Source organism: Colossoma macropomum, unplaced genomic scaffold, assembly GCF_904425465.1.
Source record: "Colossoma macropomum unplaced genomic scaffold, Colossoma_macropomum, whole genome shotgun sequence".
NCBI classification, from domain to species: domain Eukaryota; kingdom Metazoa; phylum Chordata; class Actinopteri; order Characiformes; family Serrasalmidae; genus Colossoma; species Colossoma macropomum.
This window is the reverse complement of record NW_023494807.1, coordinates 14,609,721-14,635,840: the sequence shown is the minus strand read 5'-3', so window position 1 is coordinate 14,635,840 and position 26,120 is coordinate 14,609,721. Positions and strand designations below refer to the sequence as shown.

Here is a 26,120-nt window from a genome sequence, read left to right as displayed (position 1 = left end):
CAAAATGATTGCCAAAGAGGCACTACTTCCCACAGCAGCCGTTATACAAGCCTAACACCAAAATATGCCAATGCTAACAAAGCACTGCCAACTTCTCTCAGTTGTACTGCTAACATACCAACATAGACTAGAAAACAAAATACTCAGTGCGTGCTGAACAGTAAGGCTGGACCGGAGAATGATGTGGACACTAAAGTCTCAACTAGGGATGTCCTAATTCACTTTTTTGGCCCCCGATCCAATTCAAGTACTTTAAATGTTGAATATGAGGTAACCTCATGATGTTTTCATAGATAATACAGCAATATAATTTAGGCAAGATATGCCAGACAGCCAATTAATACAGTAAATTTATTTCATTTTTTGTATGTGCATGACACATTCTAGAGTGATGTTTTGTTATTTTGGCATACTTTTTAAATGACCACTTTAATGTGTATTTAATATTGACTACTTTGATTAGTTCACCTTGATTTGCCAACCTGATAATTAGGTTACCAGTTAATTTAATATTCTGCAGTGAAATCACGTCGTTTTTGTATGTCCACAAGCAGTTATTATGCGAAATAACTGCTTTATAGCATCATGAAAACACTATGACCCCATTTACACCTGGTCACTTCATGTGTCTCGAGTATCAGGATTATGTCTAAGGCTAAGCCACACAAAAATGCAAGTGTAAACCACCCAAGACACATTTAAAACAGATACAAATCTGATCACTCAAATCACCTCAGGAGGTGGTCCAAGACACATCTAAACCACATATTACAAGCATATAACTAAAACCCTTCCCAGTACAACTGGAACTCCTCCCCATGCAGTATGTCACTGGGCATGTGATCTGTGTCTGAGAGGAATATAATCATGAAGTATGCATACGGTTTTTGACTACCAAGTGTAAATGCATGTGGCTAAAGTCTTATCAGGATACAATCCAGATACTAGTCACATTAAGTGACCAGGTGTAAACGAGGTCAATGATTTTATGTTACACTACCATGTATGTAGTAGTCTGCTTCTTTCTCTCGATTTTTTAAAGTGCTGTTTCTGCTAACACCAGTTCAAAACCAGAAGCGGCACGGCTGGTAAAGCTACTGTGACAGTTTCATTTTCAATTGGTGCCAGTTGCAAGTGAAAATGTGGCAGAAGTGTATTTTATATAGTTCAGTCGTCCCATGCCATCGACGGCGAGTGGCAGAAACAAGACTTTAAATGTAATAGCCACTCACATTTGATATGCCCAGGATGAGATGAAACGTGGCTATGATCAAAACTGGACTGGGCTTAATATAGGCGATATCCAATCCATTCAAATTTCTTTGGATTGGCTTTGAACATCCTTAGACTTTATACACACCTTACAAGGCTAGGAACATAGTTCAACTGCCGTCAGCTGACCTATCCATCTGCCCATACATATGTTTTTTCTTAGAAACTGTTGCGAGGTTGGACTATGTTTACAAAATGTTTACAAATATTCCCTTTAACCTAATAAGAAACTGTAACTGCACTTGGTTTAAAGTCAGTAAATAACATTGAGTGTCCAGTTGAAAATGCTATGCTACCACGCTAGACTTTGTTGTTTTATTAAATCTAAGGCAGGCTGGAAACAACAACAATACATTTTGCCATCACGCTAATGTTAGCTTGATCGCACAACAAAAACTATGTTCTAGATTTAGGTGTTCTTACAAAAACTACGATTTTTCATTACATAGAAAGGCTTTTTTCCAGCGTTCTCTGCTTGTAAAACCTCACAACAGATGTTGTAAAAGAGCACATTTGTGGGTGGACCATGACCAGGTCAGTTTCTAGGAAAGGAAAGAATGGAGACTGGTGGATGGAGAAGAAGTAGAGAACAAACAGCAGTGTAGGGACAGAGTAGGACAAAAAACACAGATGCACAGAGAGTGTAATTTCTGTATTGTCTGCACAAGGGCAGAAGTATTATGGTCAATGATACATTTATGCTGTTTTTATGTGAAGGAGAGCGGAGAACGTGTTAAGAATATGTGGGTGATTCTCTAAGTATGTGTAGGTGTGTGTGTGTCTGTTACCTGCGGGGTCTGTTTGAGTATGTAGGAGGTGCAGGACAGGCTGGTGGGCAGGCTGCTGGATCCAGAGCCGCTGCTGCTGGAGGTCTGAGCAGAACCAGAAGAACTCTGAGACTGGTGACCTAACCACAGAGAGAACATGCTGTTAGAGCTAGTTGTAAGATTTTATCATAGGAAATAAAAGGTGCGAATCTCTGAACTCACTTGCTTGCTATTCCTTACAAAATGACTCAACGCATCACAAATTCTCAAATTTTATCACAATTCCATTTTATTATGAAATTATTTTGCCAAATTTTTAACTGTTTAAAAATAAACAGATACACAAATGAGACTGAGGGCAACTATTTACACAGTAACTGATTATATTTTTTAATAGCTTTTTTTTAAACATACCACAAATTGATATTTACTGAATATCTTTATAATCAATTATAACATTACAAAATAAATCATCATTCTTCAGATTGCTTCAGATGCATCACTTTAATGCATCAGATCTCCCACAGGAACCCAACCTGCTCTCAGATCAGCACTCCTGGTTGCTCAGATTAAAATCTGTTATCAGGATCAAAGCAAAAACCCTACATTAAACACCTGTAACAGTCCTGTAACAGTCAACAAGTTACATTTTTAGTTCTAATGACCCACTCAAAGCTAAGACACTGGGATTACCCTGCAAATATACAAATACAGTCATGCATTATTAAACCAGAGAGGCAGTGCAGTCGAACAGTCTGGCAGGCAGTGAGTGCTTCAAGTAGAGCTCTCCCACTGTTCTCTCTGTATGAATGTTATTGTATTATTCAGGGAAAGGAAAACAACTTATGTATGAAAAGTGAAAAGTCATATAAGGATAAGCATCACATCGAACCATACCAGCACTGCACAGTGGCACAGAAATATACAGGAACGTACCAGAGGCAGACAAAGACAGAAAGATGGAGGGAGGGAGAAAGGAGGAGGGAGAGAGAGGGAGAGAGAGAGACTCACTATAAGAGCAGTACAGAGTGTCTGTATAAGAGTGTGTGTGTGCGGGAAAGGTGCAGTGTTCTAACCTGCGCTATTTGAGGCTCTCAGGATGGCTCCCTGTGGGATGAGCAGCAGTTTGCCCTTGCCAGAGGGGTTCTTGCTGTTTGTGGTCAGGTACAGCTTGGTGCCCGGAGGCAGGTTGGCCAAGTTAGCCAAGTTATTTACTGGCAGCTGCAGCGTCGCCATCACTAAGAACAAAGAACACCAAAGCGACAAGAGAATAAGCAGCACTGTGAACTGAAATATACATTACTGTTTCAGACATTTGGAAGCACTTTCCATTTTAAGAATCTGTTATTTTATATACAATTTTTGGGGCTGAATCACTTCTTATAACTTCAGTGTGAATGGGTGGGGCTAATCTGTTGCAGGCCGAATATATGGACTGTATGGCCTGAGGACTGAATGGTATGCTTACAAACTACACAAATCTTTAATTTTAAAAACCGCAAGAGAAAAATTTTATTACATCAAGTAATTACGAACTCTTCGCATGATTCCTGAGACATTGTTTTACAACAGTTTTGAGAAAAGATTTTTGGCTAGAACAAGATCTATTCATGGAGTAGAGTTATATGCAGGGATTTACTGTGTTTTTTACCACTATTTTACCATTATTAGCATTACACCACATTTCACTGGTCGTTTAGAATAGTAAATACAATGGGTATATTTATATTGTAGACATTGCAAGCTCTGGTTCCTATCAGCCCTGTAAAGGTTTCTCTATAATACATAATTTCACATTATATCATACTGAATGACTGTTTATATCTCATTGATTGAATTATGAATTCCCCTTTAAATCGCTATTGGTGACAATTTTCATATTGGTCTGGCCTTTGAACAGGCTGCACTGATATATAACTAATATTCCAAACATAAGAAAGCAATATCAAGTATAATGAAAAGGATCTAAGTTTTAAGGAGCAGCAAGAGGAAATTGAGGGTCATTGTATTCTGACTCTTAAACGTTTCCCATACTGTGCGTAAGTACAGTGGAATTAGCGCGTCAGCAGAGCAGAGGTTTGCTGACTTTCTCAGAGTGGAGAGATACCGAGATTTCAGGCTATTTCACACACCAACAGTTTTTCATTTAGATGTGTATACACATATGCACACACAGACTTTTTCCAGCGTGTTGGCAAAATTAATCAAACCCAATCCTATTTCATCCTGAGGTAGACGGGAGACAGAAATTTCACTGAGCAACACATTTTAGTCAGCAATGCTCTCTCTCTCACAAACATATGCACCTTAGTCAGTTTCTTTTTTCTCTCACACTATTCTCTCTTAAAAATAAACACTCACTCTCTCTCACACTTTACTCAGTTCAGTCAGTTTCTCTCTCCCTCTCTTCCTCATTTTAAAAAGTGTACACTTTGGGCCTGAGGTACTAAGCCCTTTGTGCCAGTTTTAGGCGTAAATCTGACTATTACATATTCTGCTTGATTTCCTAAAGCTTGAGCAACTATAATGATGGTGCATGACTATTCAAGTCAATGGAGTGAAAAGGGGTACAGTTCCTGGCTGCTTAAGTCTTGCATCAATCACTTCACACAGCCTACGTCTCCTGGGGCAACAGCATCAGCATGTACAGAAAGACTGGGCAGTGGGCTGAACAAGCCCAAAAAAAACAGATTATTTTATAGTCACTTCAATGGAAAATGTGATTATACGCTTATATATTATAAGACAGCAATCAGAAAAATGACCACGTTTGCTGTAATCTTAAAGGGGGAAAATATAATCACTAAAGTTTAGTGAAATGGGCAGAATTTTTCCCACTGGTGTAAAAGGATCTCTGTTGTCTGCATAAAGGGGGAGCCCCCCTGTTTATTCCTAGCCAGCATGTATGAAATGTTAAACAGTTTGTGCTTAACCTATGGTTTAAAGCAGGACTATGTAAAATTTTTATTCACACTCAAAGAGCGTGTCAGGCACACAGAGGTGTCAGGTCAGTCATAAATCATGTTCATCACACACACAGGCTCAAAAAGAAGATCAGGTTTGATGTTTAGGTCTCAAATGCAACATCTACGGTGACAACAATAGGTAATTCACTTACATCCTCAGAAGTCACATACTTCACTAAGTTTCTCTTTGAATACTCCTTTAACGCACTCGCAAATATCAGATTCATCCACTCATCATCAAAATTAAATAAATAAATAAATCAATTACATAACATTCTTCCACACATTGCATGCAATTACAGAATCCCAACAGAGAGGTCTCCAAACCTCCAAATCTTACATAGTTCAGCTTTAAATTAATGTTTCCTTCATTTTAGAGTTTCTATGACACTTAAAGCCACAGTCACACCGGACTACCACCACGCTACTTTCTTTGTGCAGAAGAAGCAAAAGTCAGGACCGTTTCGCTGTTTAGCTGATGCTTCAAAGGTTCGCATATTCGTGGGGTTAAAGTTCACCTTGGCGCATAGTAAAATTTAATGCTATTGAAAGCAAAGTGATTTTTCGCAGGCAGATTTCACTCAAGCTTGGTGTGACTGTGGTATTATAGTTTATTTATAATATAGTTTATTTGACCTGGAAGTCTGTAATGTTAAATCATTCCAACAAACTTGAGTGAAATGAAATGAAAAAAAATTTACTCCCAAAACTTCACTTGCAAACAAATTCATTTGTTCGGGTGACTGGGCCTTTAGTCAGTGTCTCCCCTCTCTCTCTCTCTCTGCCTTTCTCACTCTTTTTCCTTCTCAAAAATACACACACAGTCTTTGTCTCACGCACACACACACACACACACCTTAAGTTCTTTCTTTAATCCAACTCTTCTTGTAATACACACGCTCACGCAGCCTCTCAGCCTTATTACTAATTTCCCTCGTCAGCTTTGACTCAAAGAGGATTAATATCTCACATTCAGAAACTCTTCAAAGACTTCAAAGACTTCAAACACAGCCCAGCACCCTGTAAATGCACAAGGCTACAAATGTACCCTTATTTAACACAATCAGAAACTGCTGAAACAGCAACACTGCCCCAGCACTCACACTGAACTTACTAACAAAGAATATAATAAACACGCATACTGTACATCTGAGCGGAAACTCGCCACAAAGATTTGGTCTTTTAAGTACTGCATAGATGGGGAAAATTCTTATCAAGAGGCCCTATTTTTACAAACTGAAAGAGTTTGAGTATTTCTAAGTCCTGGGCCATATAGTCAGGTTTACAGGTTTGAACAAGCCTGGTTCCCTTACCAATAGGAATTTATTAAAGGTGTTGCATATAATCCCTCTGACGTTTCTGTTAACTAAGAGAAAATGCTGAGAAATTTACTGCAGTGACTGAGGTTTTGCTGTAGTAAAATTCTATTGTATCCATTCCAGATGAAACAAACACTGAACAGACTCTCAGTAACATGTCAAAAAACATATGAGGGTTAGGATTAGGTTTTGGGTTGAGGTTAAGGTTAGGGTTAGGGCCAGGAATAGGGTTAGGTTTTGGGTAGGTTTTGCCTAATAGAAGTAACATATTAACAATACATCTACTTAATGTATCAACAGTACATCTATAAGATATTCACTTCAATGTATTCAGATGGTTCACTACTGCTACTTCACTGATATGTTGTTAATGTGTTACTGATAATTTGTTAAGAGTTAATTAATCATCTACAAAGGACCACTCCAAATAAAGTGCTACCATTAACCATTAGCTACCATTAGCTAAATACTGAAACTAACTGACTCCCCCAAAAGCAGTTTTGATAATGTGTTACTCCTGTCAAGCTGAAAAATGAAATGCTTAATTTAACCATTAGCAAAGATCAACTCTCAGTCTGTGAACACCCGACACAAAGAGGATGTAAACATGAAAAATATCTCCCACTATGGATACTATTTTTTTTTGAGGTTTATAATCCACTTTGTCGTGAAGAACTCACAAAGATACATTTTCCTCATCAAATACCTCAAAAACTCAGCTTCTCATGTTTCTTACCTTCATTTATCCAAAGGAAATGACAGTTAAAGAAACTTTAAGCAACACTTGATGGATTCTTTAAGAGAAATTTGATTAAGGGAAGAGTGTATGAAGATTTGATATAAAGAATCCCGTTAAGTAGCACCTAAGAGGTTTTTAGTGCAACATAATTTATCTTAGCAAATACTTAAGGGTAATCTAAAGGGAAAATCCAATATAAGGTGTTTAACGCAACCAGGCACAGATCCTAGATCAGCACTTCTTCTCTGAGAAGCTTTTCGAACACAGACCCAGATCAGGACATCCTCTCATCCTCAAACACTCTGATGATGTGAGGCTACATCAACATCACAGCATAGGAATCTTAATAGAACTTGCTAAACCTATGATCTTTCGACTGCCCTAGTTTTTAATACAAATGAGCATGTTTTCTTTGTGGATTTGCATTTACTTAACATATTAAATTAAGTACGTTTATTTTGAGGAAAATAATATTTCACGTCTTGATGTTTGTGACCATGTTCATGACAGTGCTACCTTAGGAATAAACACGAAGGCCACACATTTTAACCCCTTGTTGTGATGTCAGCACTGATCAGCGCTCAAACCTTTCACATGTTCAAACTACCTTTGTTCAAATATGGAAAACTGTCAAATTACTATTCAGACAAAGCCTGTTCTTTACACCAAGAAAGGCACTTGAATGAATATGATGCTGAGTGTTGCGGAATATACAGAAAGCAGTTTTATGTTAACGAAATATTTGCAGGTAATTTTTGTCTTACTGATTAATATTACTTCAGATATTTCCAAATAAGGCAAGGCGTCTCCAAACTTTTGACAGGCAGGATATGTGAAGCACACTTGATTCCACACATCTGGCCCTGATAACTGACCTGGCACAGCAAACCTGCATGGTATGTGAGGGCACTGACCTCCGCTCTTGCCACCACCTCCTGATCCTGTCGGCTTGGTACCGGCGTGCACCTGCTGGCCAGAAATGCTGCCCGCAACACCAGTTCCACCCCCGCTAACAATGGCCTTAGCAACACCCTGCGCCACCACCTGTTTCTGCCCCAACACCTTGGAGACAACGGGGCTGGACTTGGCAACCAAGATCTGACCGCTGCTGATGGCCACCTGTTTAACAGTGGACTGAAGAGCAGAACCAACAGGTATGCCCAGCATCTACAGAGAGAGAGAGAGAGAGAGAGAGAGACAGAGAGAGAGAGAGAGAGAGAGAGAGAGAGAGAGAGAGAGAGGAAAAAAGGAAAAAGACAATTAGAAGAAAAGGACAGAGGGAAAAGAGGGTGAGAAAGATTTCAATGATCCAAAAAATCTGTGACTTTATAATCATTAACCAAAGCCAAATTTGAGAAAAAAAAAAATCCTAAACAATATTTTAAACGGACTTAAAAGCAAAAACATGACACCTCTGCCTGCTCCGGGCTGTGTGTCAATTTCAGACCGCAAAGTGATTGACAGTAGGCATGGAAACATAAGCAATTCCATGACAGCAGTCTTTATTCTGTTAAAAAAGGTCAGACCTTTAACCTGTGTCATAGATTACAGAGGTAAAGTTATGTTCAACCAGATGTAATGAAACGTAATGGTAACAGTAATAGTAGTCCTTATCACTTCTTTGATCTGAGACCTCCCGTGACTGCAATTGGTTCTAATCACTAAATTGTTTGTTCTGAGATCTCCACCTGACTGCGACTGGTCAACATATTATGGTTGCCTGTGTCACTGACACTGTGTCAAAGACTTATGAGCTCTTTTTTAAGTACACTTATGACACCGTGTTCAGCAGTAATTTGATTTTGTTTACTTCTTCTGTCGTTTGAAGTACACTGGCAGCTTAAATAAAAGATGCTGACACCTTGCTGGGTGTGGCGCCGCCTCCTGATCCCGCTCCGCTCTTCTGTGGTGACATGGCGATCATGTGACCTCCCTTTACTGTCACATACTGCTGCTGCTGCATTGCCCCTGCAGACGCTGCCTGTTGCTGTGGCGATGGTTGAGTGGTCACTTCCCCTGGCTCCTGCTTAATAATTACCTGTTAACAAAGACATAATGTGATATTTACCCGATAAAGTACAGCCACTAGAGCTTAATCGAAACCAGGACATTCAAGTTATTTGGATGTTTGGGAAGTTCATTTTGTCAATTTGCTGGAATCAAAGTTTCCCAGTGGAATAACACTCATACACATACACACACTTAACAGTATCCTTCATCAGAAATACAGGACACTGTGTGTGTGTGTGTGAGAGATGTCCTCTATTAATGCTCAGTAGGAAGCTGCTCTCATTACTTCACGCAGCTTGAGATTAGTTGCTGCTCAATACATCACCTCATACATTCACCTCACACACACTTAACGAGACACTCATTAGGATTAAAAACTACCTGATTAATGAGAATGGTGTGTGTTTATCTGCAGAGAATAGGTCATGCTAGATGAAAACTCATTCTGATATAAATTATGAAGCATACATGGTGGGAATGTAGCTATAAATTTACATTTCAAGTCTATTTCACTGCATTGAGTCACCAGACAGACAGATTTATTCAGAGCATCCCAGCATCATAAGTAGGGCTGTCACTATTGATTATACTAGTGATCCAGTAAACTACTGAAACTAACTTTTTGGACTTCACAATTACACAGTATGCAGCATCTGTCATGGACTCCAAAACACCTTTACTGGAGTAAGAAAATCTAGTCAGCCTTTAAAAGGGAACTGCACTGATTTTTTTGCATAATTCATTACATTCATCGTAGAGAAACTTACAGACTCTAATTTCTTCAGAATGGTGACAACAGGAGCCAGAGGTCATGATGTCTACAATGCATATATATTTTCTTTACTATCCAAAATGATCAATGAACTTACACATGTCAGAGTTCTGTAATCTTCATATTTGTAAAATAGTGTTAAATCTGAAAAAAATTCCTTTGGGGACATTTTCTTCACAGGCATGTGACTCTCCACAATGAATGTATTTTAAAAATACATTTTTGTCCAAAATTCTCCCTCAAAACCATTGTAAAATATTGTCTCAGTCATTAGGCAATGTAATTGTAACCATTATATGTAATAACGTTCTGTGAGGCTATTTGTAGAGGAATTAAACACTTTGGACATCTGGTTCCTATCACCACCACAATAAACAATTCAAAACTTGGTGAAGGACGTGTCTTCCGAGGATGTAAGTGAATTATCAACAATTATCATCATATCTTCATCAGTATAATATCGATTTTGTGTTTGAGACCTGTGTGAAATTGGACCCGACACCCTGATTTTTAAATTATTTCAGTTATCGTTTTAAATTAATATTTTAATTATTAAAAAGCATCTTACATAGTGCAGCTTTAAAGAACACTGACTGACTGCATGCTTCTATACAAAGACAGCATAATTTGGCCTGTTTACCTGGTTTTAGTGCAGTACAGTATGTGAAATGCTGAATTAAAATAACTGTATAGATAGTCTAGATAGTATTTTTTTATGTGGCACTGTTGGTTCTTTTCTGTCTGTTCATTATAATTATGTTAACTCTTAGAAAAACTAAGTATCGCTATGCAAATTGTGTATGTGAAAATAGCTCTAAGTAATCTTTTTAATATTTACCGTTTACTGACCATTCAGGTGCTTTACATTTGACACCAGCATGTATTTTTCCAGGTGGTTGAAGGTAACTATGTGGTTCTGTGGAAAGCTAATCAGACTTGCATACCATCAATGTCCAAAAAGAAAAAAAAAACCAGCAGTTCTGCAACATTATGTGAAAATTTCATGATGTACGGATCAAGAGAAATGCTCCAAAATGGCTCATAATAAAATCTCTTTACAGTTACATACATTAAAAGTAAATAATGTTTTTGCCTTCTATAAAATTGTCAGTTTTGGAGATACTTGTTTTCTTTGGACAGCAATGATAAGTATATGAGACAACTTTACACTTTGTTTTAAGAAAACACCCCTAATCCTTGGCGTATGTTTTTCAGCTTTCAGACATAACTAATTTTATTTCACTACCTTCTTATGTAGGTACAAGCCTATAGGTGAAATCCTACCCTCTTCCAGTGAAGCTGTAACCTTAAGTTGGACAACAATGCAAACTACTTTTTTATTACTGACATTATCAATATTGCCAAAAAACTGTTTAAAAAAAAAAGACAAATGCCTTCACAAACCACTGTTAGTAATAAGGACAGATGTGGCATAAACAGATACACTTCAGCAGCGGCAGGTGTGTGGAATACTGGTGCTCTCGGAGCAGAGACAGCAGTATCACGCCACAGATAGATGTCCCATTTAAAGAACTCACACACACTCACTCATATACCCTCACACACTGCCTTCTGCTTTCTCTCACACACACACTCGCAGCTGGTGAAGACTCTCACTGCTGCGCTGCCTGGCGGGAACTATTAATATACTGTGTGTGTGAAAATAGCCCGCGGTGCCGGCGGGACAGAAAACACTGCAACACCCTCCGAGCCTAACCCAGATATAGAGAGAGAGAGAGAGAGAGAGAGAGAGAGAGAGAGAGAGAGAGAGAAGGAAACAAGAGACAGAAAGAGAAATAAAGAAAAAGGGAAAGGGGGAGAGGAGAGAACAGGAGGAGAGAGAGGAAAAAAGAGAGAGAGAGAAAAAGGAGAAGGAAAGATAGAGAGAGAATTAAAGAGTAAAGAGAGAAAGAGGGAAGGGGGAAAGAAAGAATAGCTCGTGAAGCGAGAAAATGAGAGAGAACAAATAGATAGAGTGAAAGAAACGAGAGAAAAAAGAAGGGAAAAAGAGAAATGGAAAGAAAGAACGAAAGAAAAGGGAAAAAGAAAGACAATATATTGTGCAGAAAAGAGATGAAACAGCTGAGAAAGGACAGAGGAAAGAAAATGAGAAAGAGAGAAGTGGTGAACAAAGAGGAGAGAGAGGGGGCAGAGACAAAAAAGTAAAGAAAACAGGAGGGGGGATGAGAGAGGACAGGAAAAGGACAGAAAGGGAGGAAAGAGGGTGGCACAGAAAAGAGGAGCTGAAACATCACAGCACTGAATAATCTCACATCAAAGAGTCAAATCTTACCTCAAAGCAAAGAGCTGCAGTACAAGCACAGGCCACACTGCACACACTCGCTACTCAATTACAGCACTGCACTGCAAGAGCAACTGCAGTGCACTAATATACTTCAACTCCAAAACATTCAACATCTTTCAAAGGTGTCACAGAATTTGGGTCATGAATAAACATAATATGAAGCAGCCCAGTGGGCTGAATCATAACTATTAAGTTCATCTGTACTAGCTGCCATTAAGCAAAGCCACCTTTCTGCTGTCCATACAGTACTGTTCAAATATCAGAGACCACCAAAAAGGCCATTATATATATATATATATATCTTTCCCAACCACTTGCTTTTGGTAGGCACTACAGATCTTTAAAAACTAAGACAACCGGCTTTAAGAATTGCTTTTTTCCTATTGCGATAAGTTTACTAAACTCTTCTGAGTTGTGTAAATCATTATAGTCTGCCCGTAAGATTTCCAGCCTTTGTAAGAATTCTTGTGTAAGTTTCTGTGGTTCTCCTATACTTAATGCTGTGTACTGTATTGTAAATTGTTTACTGAATATGTGTGACATTGTATGTTTATTTTTTTTGTGCTACTACACACCTGTATCACATCTTGGTGCACTGAAAACAATTACCACCGATATGTTGTGTGGCAGTAAAAAGGATCACTCAGTCACTAATATAATCTGAATGGCAGGCAGAAATAGGCATAACACCTGTTGTCTAAAAATCAATGACCGCAGCATCCACCTACACAGCGTTTCGTTCATTTTTATAGTTCACAAGAAGTCATACTGTGTCCTAAACAACACTGAAAAGTCTGTGACCTTAATGAAGATCTGGATGTGGGTTAAGTGTGTTTAGAGAAGCTTTAGGGATGTATTTACAAAAAAGGTTTGAGTGTCTACTACGGGTGGGGGGAAAAATCGATTCTTAGGTGCATTGCGATGCGGACGTGGACGATTCTGAATCGATTCACAAATGTCAAAAATCAATTTTCTAAATATTTAATTTATAATGTAATGTTAACGGAACGCAAAAGGCGGAACTTGGAAGTGCAGCGCCTGGACTGTCTGTGACGGCACATAACAAAAACACAAATGGATGAGCGAGAAATCCGATCGACACCCTCTACATTCAAAGCTAGGTAAGGGTTTGGCAACCCAAATGTTAAGAAGATCCATTTTGTCCTTTCAACAAAAATCAAACCACCTTGGGAGCCACAACATTTCATGTCCAACACGTCTCAGTATGTGCTAATGTACTAGTATAAATGAAAAAACACAGATTTCTCTTTTTTAAGCTTTTGCTCAGCTATAACCGCTTTCCTCCCATCTCTGACAAGACACTTTTCTTCAACAGTAAAATAGTTTCTTGTAAAAAGTCTTTCAACATTCGACATTTTACGAGGCTGAAGTCAGTTTCTCATTCACCAGCTTCTTGTTCGAATTGTCCCGTTCCACCTTAAATGGTGCCTGAGACGCCAGAATGTAACTTTTTAAGGTGGAACGGGAAAATCAGAAAGAGAAGCTGACTTCAGCCTTGCGTCTTTTTAGTGTTTGTCAGTTTCTCGTTGCAGATTAAAAGTACCAGGAAACCAGCGGCAGGGCTTATAAATGCAAATAAGTCCATTTGTCTCCAAATGTTCGTCTTAAATCTGTCTCTTTGCCTTTTCGTTAGCTACTAGCTAGGCAAGACTGTCTGAATTGCTACGTGACCTGCATGCCAACCTTCAAGGTTATAAGGTGGTGATTAGCAGCATTTAAGACCATCTATTGTTAAAACTGTGTTAGAACGATCAGCAGAGCTTTATTTTACTCCAAAGGAGGATAATTTTATTTTTACCTAAAAATTCAATTCTGCTGTGGGGCTGCAACAGGGCTGTAAAAGAGCCATATGTTGCCGACCCCTGAGGTAGTGCATGGAAGCACTTTGGCTTCTGTGAAGTTGAAGGGAAAAAAGGACCAGGACAGGAGCCATACTACATGCAAGTTGCGTCACACTAAACTAAAATATTTTGGAAACGACAAACATGAGAAAACATAATACATGATTCCACCCATTTTCCGCCCGGTTGTAGCTGCTGCCAACCAGAGGACCACCGAGCAAGTGATGTCAAAGCTTCCCCTCAAGGGTGAATCACATTTTCTATCGCAACTTTTATTGAAAAGGATTTGCGTTCGTACTCGGCTGTTGAAAACCAGGGCTTACGTGCTATGTTAGACACTTTGGAGATACAGCGTCCCGTCTCAAAGATATTTTACTGACACAGCGATCCCCACTCTCTACAACAAGACCAAAACCAAAGTTATGGAATCACTAAAGAAAACGGGTAGGATAGCTGGAATGTGATGCGTGGACACCCACTGCCACAGAATCTTATGTCACTGTAAAAGCGCATTTTATCACAGACAAGTGGCAGCCTGCGTGCTCCAAACAAGCGCAGTGAATGAGAGCCTTCCAGTTGACTTGCCTCATTGCTGCAGTTTGTTTTACTTGTAAAAGATATTGGAAGTCAATTCATTATGGATCATATTATGGATAATTGCATCGTAGCCCTCTGAATCATAATCAAATTGTGAGGTGCCTAGAGATTCTCAACCCTAGTGACTATTGACTGTGTTTGTTAGCAACATGAGCCTTGTAGCCACAATGCTAAATGAAAAAAGACTGAGTTTTTGCAGAATTATTCCTTTTCAATTACCATGATATTCACAATACTGCCTTATTTCGTACCTCCAATAAATCTATGAGAATGTATCACAAATATTTAGACTCAGCCTACCTTATTCACCTACAAGTGCAAAACTCACACCCATGCAAAACTCTTGTCTTTCTGTGTTACTCACCTTGACTCCAGATGAGAGGAAGCCGCTGGCATGGACTTTGGGAGCAGGTGAGCGTGCACCCTGGGCTGAACCACTCTGCTTGGTCGATGGACTGCCTGATGAAAAATATCCAGAAATACGCATTTAAAACATCAGTTAAGTGTGCTAGTTTAGGAAATTTAGAAAGTTAATGGGCTTTACAAAGCTGGGACAGAGAATCACCATAGCTGCAAATGAACTCAGTGCTTTTTGTGTTCACAATGTAACCAAACTTAAAACTGAATTCATATCTTTTCTTAGTAATGATCTTAGACCACTTGCTGGTCACACAAAAGCTCCTCCAGAACCCAGATCCCACCTTGGTAAAGCCAAATTATGGACAGTGTGGTTTGTGATTGGTCCACTGCACAGAGGCAGGATTCTAGAAGTGCTAGGACTTCTAGAAGATTATACACACGACAGCAGGTTTAGCAGTAATCAGATTTTGTTTTCATTGTTTGAAGTATAATGCCAGCTGATCTGACTTTTCTCTGGTGATACTGACTCTCATACCTGAAGTTAAGATCTCAGCCAATAGAGTATCGATCTGATGATTTTTTGTTTCTTCAAATTTAAATCTGTATACCCCATATAATGTCCAAATCACGACATCTATTGTAAGAAATGTTGGCAATTAAGGGTTTTTAAGATGAGGCGTGCTGGACAAGTGTTTATTATACAACAGTATTCTTCTTTTTCATTTTGTAGCTCTTAGCCTATATTACACTGATAGAAAAATAAAAAGTTTTAAATAGTTACTTGATGATGAAGCTGGCATGAAGCACAACAGACTCAGAAAAGGTTTCCTGACCTCAGAATTTATTTTGGTGTGATGCCAACCTTTGTTAAGAGGTGCTTTTATTTTGACATGCTGCAGTGCTTTGTAGAGAAACATTTCATTTCTTAAGCAAAAAAGTTTGCCTGTAATGTGAACGTTTATAAATATTAGCTGTATTTAGAGCATTCAGTATAATTAATATATCAATCACTGTTGGAACAAAACCTCCAAAATGGTACCTTTAGGACAGAGAAAAACATTAGTAATTTGTAACGAGAATCAAAGTAACCACATTTTTTCCAGTGAATTTTGGACTATTTCTATTGGTCCGTTCATCGTCATATTTTAGCACAATGCAAAAAAAAAAAAAAATTTAAAACAACAAAAATGGAGATACAAGGCTTTTCCATGATAGCAACGACATGCAAAGTGAGAATCTGATGTGCCTTGTGTTTTTTAAAAGACACATCAATGGTGTCACTTCTGGCCGATACTCAATCTGATTAATAAGCTAAGCATCAGTGATGATATCGTTACAGTATATGAAACTTGTGCATCACTCATAGTGAAACCACCTAGGGAGTTCAGTTCGTTTTTGGGTCCCATTTAGATGAGTCTGAGTTTGTTGGTGTTGGCATATGCACAGAAAACCATGACTCAGTGGGGTAAGTCCACTTGAAACACTGAACCAGTGAAAACATGAAAATGGTCACTGTTGTATGACCTGTTTATGCTGATACTCATCTGCCTTATTAAATCAAACACTAATACTGAAGTAAGAAGAGTGTTTTTTGGGCTTTGTGGTAGGTTTTTATCTTTAATCTGACCACCTGGACTCCCACCACTTCAAGTCCACAGGGTTTTAGAGAGAGGCTGGCTTCAACAGCTGATGCATTAGTTATACGCCAAAGAGTTCCAAACGCCCACACCATGCCCTCATCTATAGTTGATTCAGTGGGCTCTGAAAGTGTGTGTGGGAGTGTGTGTGCAGTACTGATGCAGTGTTATTCAGAAGAGAAAAACATATATAAGTACATTATTTAAAATCACCTTGATAGTGACTGTTTCCTTTACTAGTAAAAACACCATATATCTTTAGAATAAACGCAATAAACATATGTAAAGTAAAAAAGTACATAAAAAACTATCTTCTTTTGAAAAAAGTAGTTGATGTCTTGTGGGCTAATTTGAGGAACAAAATTTGGTTCCAGATGTTTCTTGGATGTCCTCAGCCATCACATAGATTTCTTAAATTCAGCACATTTAATATATTGAAGCACTGCTGAGCCAAACCAGATGCTGTATGATAACTATAGTTAATAATGAGCTGTGTTGCTTTATATACACACACAGTTGCATGCAAACATTTGAACACTCCTGAACAAATGTAATTTTTTCATTAGATTTTTTCTGTGAAAAAAGTACACATCCTCTACAGGGAACATCAATTAAATATGGCACACATTTAAATATATGCACATTTTATTGCACAATTTCTACTTAGTTTAACATACTGGAAAAAAATAAAGACAACATATAAAATGTGCCATAACATTAGCACAGACAACATATGATTTTTGCCCCCAATAAGTTTGTTTGCAGAATTTAATAGTATTGTGTATTAAAATGTGTCGAAGTGTGTTCTGCCTTTTTTTCAGAAACAGAAATTTTTCGCCCAAACTTTTGCATACGACTTTATACATGCAAGAGTATATAAGAGGTTGTGACGCACATACAACAGATACATTCCGGGTTGCAACATTGATTCGGTCCTTCATATTCCACCACACACTCACCGCATTGCTCAGCAAAGTGGTCGCTATGGCAACCAACCCTCATGTCACATCCTGAGTCATGGGAAAGGTATGGTTGGATCTTAAATAAATCCTGTGTGTGTGTGTTTCTGTAAGTCTTGAGATCTCTGACACACATTAATGTTTGTTTTTGTCACTGAAAGAACAAACGACACTAAACCAGTCTCTCTCTCCCTCTGTCTTTATCTACATATCTCATCTCTGTCTATGTAATCCATCTTTACCTTTGTCTCTCTGTAATCAAGTCTCCCCCTCTTTTATCTTCAAATTATTTATTTCTCTTTAACTACAGTACTGTACTCTCAGGCACCTGAGAAAATGATATTTAAAAAGATATTAAACTGAGCAGTAAGTGAAAAAACATTAACAAAATAAATACAAATAACATCAATACAATAAGAAGTGATGTCATGTATGTTAATGTTAGTGATGTACAGATTTCATATTTTGCAAACCGAATACAAGTTTGAGCACGTTTTTAAGTACTTGCCAATACCATTACCGATACCATGAGTAACCTTCTTAAACTTAAGTTAGTTAATGTAAATGAGTGCATATTAAATCAATATTTTATCCAACAGAATGTCATAACACCTAACAGATGAAACTTTTCACCTGAACTTGACAGTTCATCTTGAACCATTTCCAGACTACTCCTCATGGCAACCCAGTATTATCTGTACTTATCATTTAACAGCTGGTTTGGTTAATCAACCATTAATTAAATAAATGTGCTGGTGAAGGTATTTCACTAATATGTGCGGTGGCTGGAGCTTAGCAAGAAGTCAGGAACCAAACGTGTGTTCTTCTAACCAGCTCACATACCCAGGTGCACATTATTTTTGTACAGTATCTCCAGTCTCTGCCTCTCTCTATAAACTGCTGAATTAACAGTGTTTTCTCTCTCCTTCGTTTATATTAAGCCACTCTTTCCCCACCATTGTTTCTCAGCTCCATATCTAATGTCTGGCAGTCTAACAACAGGGCAAAGTGTACGTGTGTGGTTGCCCAAGAATATGTATGTAATTCAGTTTTCATTTCTGACACTACAGGATGCATCATATAGATGGGGCACCAGGTTAAAAAAAAGGAATAAGTAATAAGAAAAGTGCAAAATAATGGAAACATAAAAATTAAAAACTACATTGTAAAGAGAGTAAAAAGTTAAAACATTACTCCAAAACAAATGAACATACCTGTAGATGCACCAGTGGGCGTGGTCATGCCGATCACCTGACCTGGCTTGTCGACAATGAGGTACGGATTGTTGATGACAGATGAGCCGGCCTTCATATGCACTGGAGTGGAAGTGGGTGTCCGTGACAAAGGGGAGTGACTGGGGGTGGAGATAGGAGAGCCTGGAACATACATATAAACACAGAGCAAATTAAAAAAAAAACACAAAAAAAACAGTTAAACACTTCCAGCTGTGGAATATAGCAGAACATAGTGAAGCAGTTGTTGAAAACAGAGGTAAACAGTTTGTGCAATATTTTTAGAAGACAGAAACAAGACCAATCAAGGTTGACTGACATTCTAAAATGACATTCTGAAAGTGGTAGACTGAAATTTCAAATTAATGTATTAGAAGTGCACTCACAGAAATGTAGTATAAAGATATTGTAATAAATTACGTTTTGTCATATTTTTGCCACAAGTAGAAACTTTACACACATGATCAACGTCTTTGAAAATGTTGCTGATAGCGTTTGTTTCAACAAAAATACAGAATCAAACTAAAGGACAACAAATAAATTTACCTTAGCAGCTCATATTTGTATTTTTATACAAACAAATGAATAAAGAAACTATAAACACTCACCAGACACGATTTTGCAGCTCATGGTGATTGGCTGGAAGGACTTCCCAGGTGACTCTGCAGGACTGGGTACCTGGCCCTGGGGGATGATTTTGCAGCTGGCCGTGATTGGCTGAAATGCAGAGCTGCCGTGGGAGCCTAGGCTGACTCTCTCCGCCCCTTTGGACTGTGACCCAACTCGCTCGCATGACAAACGAGCCGACTCGCTCTTCAAAGTCAAACCTGGGATAGTGGGAAGACAACGGGGAACGGAAAAATAAGACAGAGGAGAGGACTTTAAGAGAGGGATTAATTAGTCTTGTCTAATTAGCTCCCCAGGACACAAGTGAACGTTCATGAGTTCATTCCAATCAATAATTCAAACCGAGCTCAAAGAGAAGTCTTAACGAGGAAAGTGTTCTGTTCCTGATGATAGAAGATGCTAATGACAAATCCTATGCAGTCCTATGCAAATATGCAACGCAGCTGGTAATGTGGAGTGTATGAGGGTTGTTTCAGGCATTTTTAAGTAGCTTCGGAGAGGTACTTGTGTTTTATAATGGCCAATGAAAATCTTAAGTATTAAACATTCAATAACATAATAAACTTTTAGTCAGACTGGCAGAAATATTTATATATTAGATAAGTGCCCAATAAAAGTTTGTACCTGACCATTTTAGGGTTAACCATTTAAACTGCAGCCTTATTTAATTACTACTCTTAAAGCTTACTATTATTCAAATACTACTTTAAATTGTTCATTAAATTGCTAAGAACTTAAACCTAACGAGATTGAAAAATTGAAGTGTGGCCCTACATGTGTAAGGTAAAAGAACACTCGTGTTTTTTAACCTGATCTCTATCTGCTGTCGCCTTGCTTATGCACCTGCTCAGTACCTTCTGTTGTCAGTTTCTTTGAGTTAAGGGTTTTTCTGTTAAGGTACAGGTATATATGTACTCTATATTGGCAAAAGTATTGGGACACTTATACATCACACCTACGGGAGCTTTTATAACATTCCATTCTAAATCCACAGCCATTAATATGGAGTTTGTCCCCCCTTTGCAGCTATAACAGCTTCCACTCTTCTGAAAAGCTTTCTACAAGATTTTGACCATTCATCCAGAAGAGCATTTGTGAGGTCAGACACTGACGTTGGACGAGAGGGCCTGGCTCACAATTTTCTATTTAGTTCATCCCAAAGGTGTTCGATGGGATTGAGGTCAGGGCTCTGTGCGGGCCAGTTAAGTTCTTCCACACCAAACTCACCCAGCCACGCTTTTATGGACCTTGCTTTGTGCACTGGGGGACAGTCATACTGGAACAGAATAATGCCTTCCCCAAACTGTTCCCACAAAGTTGGAAGCATACAAATGACACCACTCCATCTGACGCTTGCCATTGTGTTCGGTGATGTAAGACTTGCATGCAGCTGCTCGGCCACTGAAACCCATGCCATGAAGCTCCTGGCACACAGTTTTTGTGCTGATGTTAAAGCCAGAGGAGGTTTGGAACTCTGCAGCTATTGAGTCAGCAGAGTGTTGGCGACTTTTATGCACTATGCACCTCAGCACTCAGCGAGCTGTGGTTCCTAAAGGCTTCCACTGTTCAATAAAACCACTCACAGCTGATCATGAAATATCTAGGAGGAAAGAAATTTTGTGAACTGACTTGTTGCAATGGCGGCATCCTATTACAGTACCACGTTAAAATTTTCTCAAATCCACCGTTCTTTAGTGTTGAATTTACACACTGATCCATGTGGTGCTCTTAAAGCCCTTTAGTGGGCAAACTGCTTGCCAGCTCTGAGCTGAGAGTGATGCCTGACAGCTTCCAATTTCGAAAAGAAGTAAGCCTGATGTACTTCATGTCCTCTGAATTTGAGTTTCCGTGGCCGACCACAGCGTTTCTGGTTCTTAACTTTGCCTGTTTTTTGTGCTTCCGCAGAATAGTTTGAACAGCAAATCTGGAAACACCTGTCTGTTGTGAAATTTCTGCTAGGGAGAGAGTTCGCTCATGCAGCTTGACCACATTGTGTCTGGCTGCTATGCTCACTCTTCCCATTGTGTAAAATTTGAAGATTAAACTTTTAGTATGGTTGTCCCTCACCCAATTTTTATTATATGCAGCTGTTTCTGCTTCAGTTAAGAAATTTAGTTCAATCTGCACAAAATGTCATTGGTCATTAGCATCTACTTGTTAAATTGGTTTAATCATGCACTAGGCCATATGAATACAAATGCCTGAAGTGGTCTGTTACTTACTATGTTACTTTCTTTTAGTACAAAAATTCCACTGTCCTTTTTTTGCATGTCTAGAAGTCTGAAATATGCTGTTTCTTACTGATAGTAAATGACCAGAAAACAAAATTAAATAAACAAAACCAGATCTTTACATGTCTTAGCAGGCAGTAGGCTACTGAACTTGAACTGTATAGTGGCAGTAACTGAACTGAGGACCAGCTCCACCACCATTAAATGATGACAGTCCCTTCCTCATATGCAGAACAGTGGGGGGCCGTGTCGCCAAACGACCTGATTTGTGGGGGTAACCTGCCTACCTTTCTCTGAGCTGGAGTCAGGAGACAGCTGAGAGGGTGATGCAGCACGCCGGGAGTTCTGACCTGCAGTATGTCCAGGCAATGAGGAGCCAGGGGCAGCCACACTCGCCAAGTGAGAAGAAGAAGATGAGGATGAGGAGGAAGAAGAAGGGAAAGGGATGAATTCTTCTCCTAGAGAGTTTCGATGAAGCTCGACATCTACCACCTGCAGGAATGGAAGAAAAGAAAGCTGTTAAATTTCAACCACTACCATTGTAATCATCAGCAACACGTACATCAGACATGTCATTTCAAGTCTATGTTCAACAACACCTCTATAATTACTAGAGTGATGAGATTAGTACACAATGAAACAAAGAAAATAAGTAAATCCTGTGTACACTGGTGCCATTCTGTCTAAATCTGAAAAGGATCAAAAAGACTTAACGAATTACCAGATAAACCCAGATTCCTGAAATGTGCAAGCCAGCTTATATTCCACCGATTTTTCACACTTTCTGCATAATTCAATGGTTGAGATGTAAATAAAGCCATTCAGTGTGGTTTGATGTGAAATTGTGCACTGAAGAGAAACTTATCAACTCTACTTCTTTAATTGTGATTGGAATCAGGAGTTGTGTTTCTACAATGCAAATATAGCCATATCATTTGTTACCCAAAATGTCCAGTGAACCTACTTATGTCTCATGGATTTTTTTATATGCTGATAATGGTAAAATTATGGTAAATCAAAAAAACACCATGCAAGGCTATAAAAAAGAAGAAAGGCTAAATGAGGAATAAAGAATTCCAAAAAACAAAAAGTAATATTTAGTATTTCAGAGCTTTTTTTTTGTTACTTTTTTTACACTTTTAAAATGAGTGCCAATAATTCTGGAGGGCACTGTAAGAATAAGACAGCCGTGCCTATATCAGTATGGGCACTCTAGGTGTACCTGTATGATTACAAATTCTCCCTTGTTAGCAAGCTGCCATGAACAGCAGTGTACTGTCAGAGTCTATTCTGGGCGACTGACAGGTGAAACATGACTCTTGTTAAGGCGAACAGGATATATTCACAAAACCTGAGCTTGACGAAAAACAGTTCTGAATAGCAGTCGCTTTGGTTCTATATCTGTAAAACCATGCAAATAAGTGGTTTTCTCACATAGACAGCCAAGGTGACACATTTTTAATTTTACAGCTGTTAACATACACCTTGTTTTTTTCAGTATCACAGGTGCTCAAGGTGCAAGTTTCTAACATCAAACAAGGCTCAAAGACAACATAGGCACTGTGGTAGACTTGGGGAAGGGAGATGCATAGCTGTGAAGCTGTATTCATGAGTTAGCAAGCTCTATGTAAGGTTGTACTGTTAACATGAGATTGACTTCTTAACTTTAAGCTCTTTTCTAGCTTGTTAACCAAACAGGCTAAAGCAAGACTGAATAACAGTGATTTTAAAGTCTGTTTGACCTGTATTAAATTGAAAACTGTACAAAAACACAATAATTTATGTTTCTTTATGAACGTCATTGTTTCTGTAAATATATGCTGTTTATGTGGCTTGGTGAATGTTAAAATGAAGACGTCCCTGAAAAAGACGGCGTCTAAAAGGCAGCACAGATACTCTTAACTGTTTTCAGAGCAAATGGTGCTTTCACAGATGTGCAAACTACCCACTAATACCTCCCCATACCATGACAGGCCCTAGCTTTTGAACTTTATGCTGGTAACAATCTGGATGTCCCTTTATTCTCTGGCCTGGAGAACATGACGTCCATTACCTCTATAAATATTAATCTGAAAGGCTGACTCGTTGGACCACACCACACACTTCTACAACAGATCATTCCATTTAATAATAATGATAATAAAAAAAGTAAAAAAGAAATTTGTAATTTAGAACAGGCATTAAAACAGGCAGGGTTTCAGTTGTGTCTGAGACAGAGACAGAGGCGAGATCATGGAGACTCTGAGGAAATGAGTTCAAAAGTTTTGGAGCTGTCAGACAGAACACCCTACCACCAATTGAGGACAATCTGAATCGGGGCTCTTTAAGCAAACCCCTACCAGAAGTGTTCAGGCTGGGGTGTAAGGATGGAGAAGTTCAGCAATGTAAGAAGAGGCAAGTCCATGTATGGCTTTAAAGGTCACGGGGAGTATTTTGTATTGCATACGGAAAGACACAGTTAACCAATGCAATTTGTAGAGAATAAGTGTAAGTGTAATGTGTGCAGAGCGTTTTGTGTGAGTGAGAACTCCAGCCGCTGAATTTTGAACATAATGTAATTTAGTGAGGAGTTTGGCTGGGGGACCAGAAACAAGGGCATTGCAGTAATCTAGATGAGAACTAATGAAAGAATGAACCAGCATTTCTGCAACTGAGCATGCAAAGATGTCTGGAGGTGATGGAAGGCTTAATAAGTGAACTGATATGATAAATTAAATGAAAGTGAGGAATGAAAGATGACTCCAAGATCACAAACAGTTTCTGACGGTTTTACATGAACTTCATCAGTGTCAAAGCTTATATTAGAGTGGGTACTAGTAAATGTTTTGGGGGCAAGTATTAGGAGATCAGTGTTATCAGAGTTAAGCTTAAGGAAATTAAAGCTTATTCAACTCTTAATATCACGGATACAGGCAGTTTCATATGAGCTTGAGTCCAGAGAAGTCAGGAGCATTTCTGGGCACTGTTGAAATGACTTCCGCTGAACATAGTAGTCTTAATTTGCATTTGTGGATGCAGCTATTGGAGGTGTTTATTACCAACGGCTTGTCAAAGTATTCTTGAGCCCATGTGGTGATATCTACCACAGAAGCATGCTGGTTTTTAAAGCAGTGTCTTAAACTTTGTCTAAGAGGCTGAAGGTCACAGATGGTCCTTTTATATCCGAAGATAATTGCATCATCTCTTTAAGATGTTTTTTGAACAGTTCATAACACTTCTAGTCTTAAATGGTCCTTGTCCCAACTTTTTTGGAAGTTGCTAGAGGCATCAATTTCAAAATGAGCATATATTTATAAATAATTAGGTTAAAGTTGATTAGGTAAAACATTACATATGTTGCCTTTGTCCTGTTTTTGTTTGAATACAGGTCAAAGAAGATTTATAAAATCATTGCTTTGTGTGTGCAGTTTACCTACGACTCCAACTTTCCTGGAATTGAGTTTGCAATTAGAAGATTTATTTATTAGCCATAATTATTTTCTTGTTTGGTCACACTGAACAAAATAATCTCCTTATTTAACTACATAACAGGAACACTGACTATACTGATGAATTTAAAAACAAAATATCACATAACGTGATACCACAAAACGTTTTCTACAAGAGAACTGATCAAAAATAATAAAAAAGGAGGTAGCTAATAGACACCCAAGCAAGAATTATGGGTAGCTATAAATTTCTGCTATTTGGGTTTAAGACAGACTGTCACATTCATGGTTCTCATCAGGAGATTGCGAGTTCGAACTCTGGTGATGCCACAGCAATCTGCGGCAGGGAGCCCAAGAAAGCATAACTGCCGTCACTCTCTCTGGGTAGGTAGGATGGCCCTCTCTTTCCTTCCATCGCTCTGCATGATGCTAGCCAATGCGGGTATCTCTTAGATGATGTAATTAGCTGTTAGCTTATTTAGCAATTAGCTGATGTAATAAGCAGTTAATGTTCTCCTCCAAGCGAGATGAGCTGTCTAATGACACTGTGTTAGTGGCAGCCCATGGATGACTTCATTTAAACTAATTTAATTTTCAAATTATTATCATTTTCAAAACTTTAAAAGAGCCTCTGCTTGTTTAAATACTTGTGGCCTGTGCACTATACTGAGGATTAAGTGCTCTCCTCCAAGTTCTTTTAGTACTTTGCGCATCACTTATTCATCATCAGCGAAGAACCACTAGGATGCCTTCAAAATAACGTGAGTTGCTAGCAGCTTCAGCAAATTTGTCTCTTGCCCTTCACCGTTCCTCCTATAAACCTTGCTGTACTTAGCAGTAAGAGCTAAAATGACAAACACATTTAGCTGCAGTGGGAGCTTGGCCTGACAGATTTAATTACACACCATGCTGGTCCACAGCTGCCATCAACACTTGCAGCTGAGAATTTCAAACGTTTTTCTTTCCAATTCGTCTCATTTTATGGTACAAGGCAATACTGTTGGGATAATACATTTTCCTAAACAGTTTTAAACAGG

General features: G+C 38.6%; 1 protein-coding gene across 2 annotated transcripts in view; it reads right to left on the bottom strand.

The window, feature by feature from the left end:
• Positions 1-26,120, bottom strand: part of yeats2 (YEATS domain containing 2) — a 79,277-nt gene that overhangs the window by 34,789 nt on the left and 18,368 nt on the right. Inside the window, exons 10-17 of one of the 2 annotated variants that reach the window (XM_036556167.1) lie at positions 21,943-22,147; positions 19,406-19,624; positions 18,780-18,941; positions 14,974-15,068; positions 8,925-9,101; positions 7,978-8,230; positions 3,116-3,277; positions 2,061-2,179 (exon numbers count right to left, since the gene is read on the bottom strand). In XM_036556167.1, coding sequence (XP_036412060.1) covers positions 2,061-2,179; positions 3,116-3,277; positions 7,978-8,230; positions 8,925-9,101; positions 14,974-15,068; positions 18,780-18,941; positions 19,406-19,624; positions 21,943-22,147 — 1,392 coding nt within the window. The remainder of the gene's footprint in view (positions 1-2,060; positions 2,180-3,115; positions 3,278-7,977; positions 8,231-8,924; positions 9,102-14,973; positions 15,069-18,779; positions 18,942-19,405; positions 19,625-21,942; positions 22,148-26,120) is intronic. The other variant, XM_036556168.1, reaches the window with a different exon arrangement.